Source organism: Galeopterus variegatus, unplaced genomic scaffold, assembly GCF_000696425.1.
Source record: "Galeopterus variegatus unplaced genomic scaffold, G_variegatus-3.0.2 Scaffold37, whole genome shotgun sequence".
NCBI classification, from domain to species: Eukaryota; Metazoa; Chordata; class Mammalia; order Dermoptera; family Cynocephalidae; genus Galeopterus; species Galeopterus variegatus.
The window spans coordinates 605,157-615,245 of NW_007726148.1; the positions used below are offsets into that span (position 1 = coordinate 605,157).

Below are 10,089 nucleotides of genomic sequence, written 5' to 3' on the forward strand. Positions count from 1 at the left end.
TGCCGGAGCCACCCTTGTGGAGGCTCCAGCGGCCCAAAGAAGGCACGGGGACAGCTTCGGAAGAGGGAAGCCAGACGGGCGGGCGAGATCGGGAGGCCTCGGCCAAAAGACTGAGCAGCACCTACTCCCTGGCCGCCAGCGAGCGCGACAGTCACGGCCTGGGGGGCGCCAGCTGGCTGGACTGGCAGAGGGAGCGGTGGCAGATCTGGGAGCTCCTGTCTGCCGACAACCCCGACGCCCTCCCGGAGACGCTGGTGTGAGCCCCGAGCGCGGCCTCCTCGTCCCAGAGGGGAACACGTTGGTGTTGGACAATCGGGCACTTTCTCACTTTTCCCCCTTTTACACTTCAAAAGCAACACGAGACAAACCCCGTTCACTTACAGACGTAGAGCACTCGGCCCTGGCCACTTAGAGTAAGGTCCTGTTGCGTAGCCAGCCTTAGCAAAAACAGAAACACACACAAAAACCATGACCACGTCCAATGTAAAAACTACCCACACTGGCCCTGTATAAGAGCAAACGCTTGTTTGGGGATAGCTTCATTGTATTTATGTGTCTTCAATTTTGATATTGTATATTCTGTAACAGATCATGTATGATAATCGCATAGGATGTATTCACAGAGCGAAAACAGAAGGAACTTAAAAAAAAAAAATCACTGCACTTATATTAAGCCGTGAGTTAGACTAAGCAATGAGATTCTATAGAATGATCTAGAATATGCACAAGCGGGTTTCTGTGCTTTTGCCATAGCTTTTTAACGGAGGACAGCCCTTCCTTTCAATGCCTAAGAAAGACACTAACAAAACAAGAGAGAATATGAGAAGCCATATTTTTATATAGTAGGGAGATACAAAAACTATAGTCACTGAATGCTTTTTCATATTGAGTAAGTTTTAAGGAAAATATTAAATTTGATATGTTATGAGATATATTTTTAGAACCTGGTTAGAAAGGATTCAGTTAAACAAGAAAAAGGCCGTGCCTAACAAAGAGTAATTAAGTGGTCCATCCCATTTTAGGTCAAATTCAATTTTATATAGACCATATATAATATATATTTATAATGTATAATTTTATGTATTTTTCAGAACTACAAACTGGAATCCAACTATAAAGTGTTTAAGAATCTAAATAGAGTATTCAAATTATAGAAGAACATGGTTTTTCCTTTGCCCTGGAATCAGTATTAACCAAATTGCATGCAATTCTTTGTAAATGAAATATTTGGGGGGGGGGGGAAACTACACCTTTGTACTTACATTGTGTCAAAGGCTGAGGAAAAGTTTTCTTCGGTAATTTTATGTGTATTGTAAAATGTCCCCACCTTCAGCAGTAGTAACTTTGAAGTTTTTCAACTGCAAAACCATTTTTGACCAGCAGGTGGCAATTTGCTTCAGTATTTTATGAGTTTTTCACTTCAGAAGGGAAAGTGTATTATAGAAAAAGAATTTTTTTATAAAACATGTTACTCTTAATTTTCATGTTGGCGATGAGATTTTCAGTGGTGTTTCTTAAAGTTCTATCTTGTGCCATTATGAATAAAAGTTAAGCAAAGGCTTTGTTTCCTGGCTTTAAATCTAATGAATGAACTCACACCCCACTCCAGACATATACTTCACCGTGCACAAGTCCAAGTATAATAAATAACGGCAATTCTATACATATAAAGCTAAAGAGCTAGTTAAAAATTTCAGATGACTCGGGGACATCAATTCAGTGACACTGAAGCATTTAGAAATTTGTGGTAATTATTTGTTGCAAGTAAAGGCTGATTTCCTCAACTGTCGATGAGGACAGGTGTCACCCAACACAATCCCTGTAAGTTACATCTGCTATATAGGCCTTAGACGCCTAATTTGCTTCAGGGCTGAAATGATATAATCTGGAAGTAGCAGGTCATGTTTCTTATTTGGGGAATGGCTGAGATATGGTCAGGCTCTGCCACCAGGTCAGCACTTCCACTACTGGCTCAGACATGGGAAGGGTTTGTCTGCAGACCTCTGGTTCCTCCTGGCTGTGCACACTCAGCCAAAGTTGTAAACATGATCCGAAGCAAGCCCTACTTGATTGTGGATTGCAGGTGGCTTTTCTGTACCCCCTACTCTCGTCCTACTCGTGCTGACCCTGTGTTTTCATGGCTTTGAATTTGACCATGGTCTGACCAATTCTTTCACTCCTTCCTGGACTAAACTGCCTGATATATGGGACCCCCTTCCCGCCACGTTCTTGCTGTGATGGTCCTATTTTTTAAAACTTCCAGATAAATTGTTCCTGTGGTTCATGTCTGTGTCACAAAAGGTAACAAAATTATGTCTATCTATAATAGTCAGATCTAAAATAGGCAGTCCAGAAAAAAGGGCTCAGAATATCTTCTCTCTCTCTCTCTCTCTCTCTCAATATTCAATCTCCCTTTCTGTTTGTGCGTGTAAGCCCAGTAACCATATCTTTAGCTTAAATGAGTGAAGGCTTATTTCTTAGATGCCTTTATCATATTGAAAATAAACTGTGTTTAAAACACACAAGAAGAACAAAAAAAAGAACCAAAGAATAAAATACACACGAGACCCAAAGACTGAGTGGAAATTGAAGTCGTTTTTAACACCTTATATAATACATGACAAGAAAAAAAATAAAACAAACTCTTTCAAGTTGGACAATTATTTTATACCAAATGGAGTTTGTGGGAATCAAGGGAATTTTTAAGTAAGCCCAGCTTACTTCTTTTCTTATGCACATTTTAATACACATCTGCTTGGCAGAGAAGCAGCACTGGGATGAAATATAAAGAGATGTCGGAACAAAGTCCAGGCCTGTGGTGTATGTCAGTCTGATAAGCAACCTGCAGGGGGTAGATTATACTGAACCGAGGAGAAAGGAATTGACTGAAGGAGAGTCACACAGAGATTAAAACAGGACAGCTGTCAACTGGACAGAATTTTAAAACAGGACTAAATCAGCAGCAAATGTTCTTCAAGGAAAAAAAATAACAAAAGAAAATTCTGATAAAGGTTGGAATTCTTTAGTCAAGTGGACGCCAGATGGCGCTGTGGAGGTGCAGAGCTGCAGACTGTGGTCTCCAGGGTGCGGACCCCAGACCCGGCACAGCCCTCAATTCACCCAGGGACACACAGCACCAGCTCCAACCGAAAGACTCCAGGAGGTTGCAGAAGGGTCAGAAGACTCTCTAAATTCAATTCAACCCATATCTGTTCAGCCTAGGGTGACCAACTCATCCCAGTTTACCCAAGAATGCCCCAGGTTTGACAATAAAAACCTGGTGTCCTGAGCACAGGCCATGCGATTACCTGGTAGGGTGGAGAAAGGTGGGATGGGATACAGGGCTCAACCTTGGCACCTCTCAAGTAGGGTCACCAGATAAGACACAGGACACCCTACATCATGGAACTAATTATGTGATAGTATCAGTGTGTGCCACGCAATATCGGGGGCATGTTTATACTCAAAAAATGATTTGTTGTCCCAGATGTTGCATGGGACATAAAAGGAGTCTTCAAAAAGTTCATGGAAAGATTGGTATTATCTTTCTTTTAATTATATTTTTCCACAAACTTTTTGGAGTACCTTCATTCTTATGTTATTTTTTTAAATTTATTTTTTATTGAGACATAATCGATTGTACATATCTGTGGGGTACAACATTGAATATCAATACCACTGTGCAATACGTGATGCTCAAATCGGGACAATTACTATATTTATCATTACACAATATAATTATTTTTCGTGGCCCTTTATCAATTTCTCACTAACCCCCGCTCCCCTCCCCCTTTCCCACCTCTGGTAGCCTCAATTCTGTTCTCTCCTTTTGAAAGTTCAACAAATTATTCTAATTGCTGTAACTTTCTTTCTTTTTTATTTGTTTCTCTCTCTCTCTCTCTTTTTTTTTTTTTTAGCTAAAAATGGATCTGTTGTCTCTCTGACATTCAAGTTGAACTGAGAGTCTATTTTGCTAAATCTGGCAACCCCAGTCTCCAGCCTTGATGTCCCACCCAGTCCCCAGTGGCCAGCTTGACATTCTCACTGAATGCCCTGTGGTGCCTCTACCGTCCAGGAGGGTCAACTGCAGGCCTGTGCCCGCCCCATCTGGGCTTCAGCCTCACCCCACCCTCCCACGTTACTGTGCCCTCCCACCTCTCCTGCATACCACTGCGGTTTATCGTTCCGAAATCCACATCTTGTCACAGGCACATCACCACTGATGCCCTCCTCCCCTTCTGGTCTACAGGACAAAGTGCACACGCCATGATGACTCCAACACACTGCACCATCTAGTCTCAATCCGCCTTCCGCCCCTCATCTCTCCCCAGCATGGCACAGAAACCTCTGGCCAGACACAGAAGACTCTCCGTTCCCACTCACAGGATGCACTTTCCCATTACGGTTCCTGACACTTGGTTGGCTTTTGATAAGTGTTTGCCTAACATATGCATGGAAATATGAACAAGCAGGTCATCTTGCAATGGGGAAAAAATACAAATCCAAACCTGGTAAATGCAGAAATGGGGGTATATTTTCCAAATAAAAAGGATTTTGAAGAAAGGAAGAGACAGTCTGAGGAGAAGCTAATGGCGAGCACAGAGACATTGTCTGTTAACCAGCACTCCCCTGCAAAGACGCGTCAGCCCAGCTCTGTGCTGTATGGGACAGAGAGGGTGGGTGGCTTGTGACGGTTACCTCTCCATTCTTAAGATTAAAACTTGAATGGTAAATGTGGTAAGTAAATGTATATTTCTATGCTCCCAGGTTAGCACTCAATAAATACTTGGTGATTGAAAAAACAATGAAGTTCAAGGTGTGGGCTTCAGAGTCCAAGAGAAGAGGTTTAGACTCCTGGCTTTACCATTTATTAGCTGGGCGACCTCAGGCAAGTTACTTTAACTCACTGACTCTCCATTTTCTCAGAGTAGTAGGGGCATAATAACACCAAACTCCCAGGACTGTTCTGAGGATTACATGAGAAAACACCTAGAGACAGCCACATAATAAATACTCAGCAAATGGCAGTGTAACTGGTGTCCCATGTGAAATCATGTTAGCAACAAAAATTGGGAACCTCTGCTGTGAAATGCAGGTGCTTACAAGCTAACATTTATTAACAACTTCTGCTCTGATCTAAATGTTTTCGCACATTAACTCATTGAACCCCCTCATTTTCCAGAGGGTACAATTGACTCAGAGTGACATCAAATGCGTTGCCCAAGGCTGCACAGCTTAAAAACAGCAGAACCAGGATTTGGTCACAGGCCATCCAACTGTGCAACCTGCTGTTTGGATAATGCGGAATCAGTGAACAAAGCTCTGTGGTTATTTATTGGAGCCCTGGGTCTCTCTCATAAAGAAAAGGGCTCAGCTGCACTGTCCCCAGGGGTGGGCTCCTGCCGTCAGGATGATCCGAAGCTTCAGGGCAGCACGTGGGGGCTCTGGGCCCCCTGCCAATTTCCCACTGAAGTAAAAGAAATGAAGCTAAAATTAATAAAGGTCCAAAGAGTGTTTGATTTTGGAAGAATTTTGGATAGCAGAACCACACGGGAGAAAGGGTACGATCTAGTAATTGAACTTTCCTGGTTGGATTATAATTAATAATTATATCCATTTACATATTTATTAATTAATTATAATGGCTTGCACTTAATTATAGTCTAGTACTGTTTTTGCTTCAAACAGCTACAACAGCCATGGGATGACTTCATGTGATCAACTGATCGGTTGATGGATTCATTCAATCTATCCAATCAATATTTACCAAGGGCCTACTGGCCACCAAGCTTGGGTTAGAAAGACAGATAAAAAAAGTTCAGATCTGCCTTCAAGGACTCCTCAGCTAATAAAATGGTCAGTCTTGTGAGCTGTACTGTGAGAATGGCAGCAGACACTGCCAAGTCCCATGGATCCAGCAAATGTCCCAGCTGCTGGTGCCTGGTAGGCAATTCATAAATTGTTGAATAAATGAATCAATAGACGAAACCATCCATCTATTCATCCATGCATCCATCCATCTACCATCCATCCGTCTGTCTGCCCCAAGGTGAAAAGTCAGAGAAATGTCCATGATAGCACAAAATGCTGCCTGGATTCTGAAGTTAAACACCCAAACAGGAAATAGAGTCTCTGGAAGTGGAGCAAGAACTTTAGGGAGAACTTGGTAAAAATCAGGGATGTTATGGTTGCAATCAACCAGCTTGACAATATGTAACTTTTGTAGTCGTAGAGGAACCCAGGCTTATTTGAATGTTCTGTTAATGCTGTCTTGAAAGTTTAACATTTTTCGAACAAGTGGCCCCCCATTTTCATTTTTCACTGGACCCTGTAAATGACGTAACCAGCCCCGGTCGTGTTCTTGGCTGAATAAGGAAATGGATCCAATTCAGCACAGGAATGCCTTTGCAGTACAGGTGAATGACCTGGGGTCCAGGGAGGTTAAAGGGCCTTTGCCTGAGTCCATTTCGTGAGGTTTTTTACCTCTCCACAGAGCTTCTTCCCATCTGAACATAATTCTAAAACATAAAATAGGATAAAATTTCACCTGCTCCATCCCAGCGTGTGTGGGTCGTGCAGAACCCATTCCACTTATTTCTTCCAAACTCCTCTTCTTCCTTTCTGTGTTTCTCATTTAGTCTTCTTCCTAGTGATCAGTTCTCCAGTGTCACCTTTTAATGTGATCTTCTGCTGCTATGATCTGAATGTATATACCCCATCAAAATTCATGCTGAAACCTAATCCCCAAGATGCTGGTATTAGGAGGTGGGGCCTTTGGGAGGTGATGCGTTCATGAGGGTGGAGCCCTCATGAATGGGATTAGTGCCCTTATAAATGGGACCCCAGGGAGGCCGCCTCCGCCCCTTCCACCGTGTGAGGTTACAGTGAAAAGACACCATCTGTGAACCAGGAAGCAGGTCCTCCCCACATACCGAATATGCTAGTTCCTTGATCTTGGACTTCCAGTCTCCAGAATGGTGAGAAATAATGTCTGTGTGTATAAGGCACCCAGTTTTTGGTGTTTTGTTATAGCAGTCCAAACGGAGTAAGACACTTGCCTAGTTCCAAGATCAAAATGTAATGTTGGGCAAATGAGTGAAAAGGAGGACAGAACCCTCAGATGTCCACTAGGGGGCGCCAAAAATGCTTCTTGTTTCCACACAAAGGGGCTGATCACCTTTCCTCAGAGGGTAGATGAATTAGAGAAGGAATTAGAAACAGGCTTCCTCCTGCAGGAAAGAAAAATGCGCGAGCCAGTGTTCAGTGCCTTCTTAAAGTCAAATAGCTTTACTTGATCTAAGATCAAGGATCCAGGTCCAGGTTCTGCTTGGGAAAGGCAGTTACAAGAGGAACAAAAGGGCAGATGAGCCCTTCTTTCTTCTTGATGCTTTGCAGAGGATCAGATGGTTGTCTCGCCCTCCTTCTCACCTCCCACCAAGACACTTCCATCTGAGGCAGGCGCAAAATGCTAGTGCTGTCCGTCCATGCAGAGGCACACACCGCTGTGGCCATGAGTACATCTGAGCTTGGCAGAGGGTAAAGCCTTGCCAGGGACCAAGCTAGCACTGGTTTGCAACATCACGGCCGCGCAGAGCGTGCAAATGAACACAGTGGAGCAATTCAGCAGTGACAGCGCTTGGACGCCAGAGGGGTGAGTTGGCCTGGCCCTGGGTGAGTTTTTTCACAGCCATTTGGCAAATGTGAATATTGGGGGTTAAATTGTGTCCCCCACCAAAGATGTTGAAGTCCCAACCCCTCCTGTACCTGTGAATGTGACCTTATTTGGAAATAGGGTCTTTGCAGATAATCAAGTTAAAATGAAGTCATTAGGAAGGACCTAATCCAATATGACTGGTGTCCTAATAAAAAGGGGAAGTTGGGACGCAGAGAAAGACATGCACACAGGGAGAATGCCAAGTGAATATTGGGATTAGGCTGCCACAAGCCAAAGAACCATCAGAAGCTAGGAGAGACACCTGGAACAGATCCTTTCCTAGAGCCTTTAGAGGGAGCGTGACCCCACTGACACCTTGATCCTGGACTTCCAGCCTCCAGAACTGTGAGAGAATGCATTTCTGTCGTTTAAGCCCCTCCATTTGTGGCACTTTGTTGCAGCAGCCCTAGCAAACTAATATGTCGAGCATAGGTCAAGTAGCAGGGACAAGCCAAGACACTTCTCCAGCTCAAGGTGGCAGCCAACACGAAAGCGTTTTCCTTTTGAGACCATCAGTAGAAGCAGCACACAATATAAGAGGGGTTTTCTGTGACCCCATTGTCATCCTGCCCTATTGTCATCACCTGAAGACGTAGCTTTCAAAGGAGCAGGGGGACTTAAAGGAAGAAATGGGGAATATGCAAAAACAGAAAAGTGGCATTTGCATTTAAGATGAGCTTTCACATCTCCTGCTGGAACTTGGACCCAACGGCTATGCCAATCTGTGCGATTGTAAATGAATTGCAAGACAGGCGGTGAAAGCTGTAAGGAGTCAAAGGCTGCCAGAGGAAAGCGAAGCCCCTTTCAGGGGCAGCGGCAGCCCCTGGGAGCTCGTTAGGGACGCAAGTTCTCCGCGGCCCAGGGCCCACCCGGTCAGGAACTACAGGGCGGGGCGCAGCCATCTGTGTTCTAACAAGGCCTCCAGGGGATTCGGATAAACAACAAAAGTTTGAGAAGCATCTCGCTGGGTGAACCACAAAAGGCGTGGAGGGGAAAGGCAGCAAGATCCAAAGTGCTGTTCCGATGCAACACTTTGCCTGAACGATGTCGAATCGTACTTTTAAAAAAATCCAGCCGAAACAGGAAATCGTAAAATGATCATGTTACATTTTAATGGAAAGCACACAAGCATACATTGTTTCCGTCTTATGTGAACCGCGTCCACACTGCATCATCTGCAACCTCAGTTCCAGGTTTTTTACCAGCAAGTTTAAGAAATGACAGCAAAGCAGTGAGCAAAGAGCCGTAAGGGATTTTTACGATATTTTCCCAACCCTGTCCCAGTTATTCCCAAACTTTGCCAATATTTTTAGTCAGTCTCCTTTAAACCCTTCCTAATCATGCATTTGTATTTATAGACTTGGTTTATGCACTTACATTGCATTGTCTTTTGTTTTGCTTAATTAAAATAATTAAGTTACTGGCTCTTGGTAAAGTGACTACTCAACTAGGCTGGGCAGAGCGGAGTGGGGACCTGCTAGCTGTAAGGATTAGCCGGCATATTTTTTTTTTTTTTTCATTTTTCTCTTTTTTATAAACAGCTTTATCGAGCTATAATTTCATACCATGCAATTTACCCATTTAAAGTATATGATTCAATGGTTTCTGGTATAGTCACAGAATTGTACAACCATCAATTTTAGGACATCTCATCACCCCCAAAGGACACTCCCACACCTGTTAGCAGTGACTCTCCCTTCATCCTCCCTCAGCCCTGGCAACCACGAATCTGCTTTCTGTCTCCGTAGATTTGCCTCTTCTAGGCCTTTCACACAAAATGTGCCCGTTGTGTCTGGCTTCTTTCACGTAGCACAATGTTGTCAAGTCCATCCACGTTGCAGCACGCATCGTACTTCATTCCTTTTTATGGCTGAATAATATTCCATCGCATGGATATACTAGTTTGTTTATTGATTCCTTAATTGAAGGACATTTGGGTTGTTTCCAAACCAGTGCATTTTATAGAGAGAAGGGAAAGCACTGGTTAACTTGGACTAGCTTGAATGTAGGTCTTTTAGGAGTACGTCTACTGATGTACTTTACGTAAAAACCGGTTTGAAATAGGCTTTCAAACCACATTATTTTCCCTTAGCTTAAAAATTCTCAGCCTAAAACACAGCATGACCCAGTCCATCCTAACATAAGAAATAGGCCACATAAAGTACATAAACATTTTGGTCTGCAAGGAGTATTTACGATAATTTGAGAAAAGTAAGGCTTACAGATCTAAAGTGACATCCCCAATCCCTCAACTGATGCGGAGAATCAGAACAGAAATAAAGCTCTCCAGTCCTGGCTTATGCCATTTCACTAGCTACCACCTCCAGATTTAAAACCCCAGCTTAAGAAATGGGCCCAAATAAGGAAAAAGACTG

The 10,089-nt window shown here is 43.5% G+C and overlaps 1 protein-coding gene across 1 annotated transcript in view; it reads left to right on the forward strand.

Annotated features, from left to right (window-relative positions):
- LOC103589324 (rho GTPase-activating protein 6-like) overlaps window positions 1-1,560 on the forward strand; it is a 5,167-nt gene extending 3,607 nt beyond the window's left edge. Inside the window, exon 3 of the mRNA XM_008571279.1 lies at window positions 9-1,560. Within this exon, the coding sequence (XP_008569501.1) occupies window positions 9-260 (252 nt within the window). The 3' untranslated portion in view covers window positions 261-1,560. The remainder of the gene's footprint in view (window positions 1-8) is intronic.
- Window positions 1,561-10,089: the final 8,529 nt, after the last annotated feature.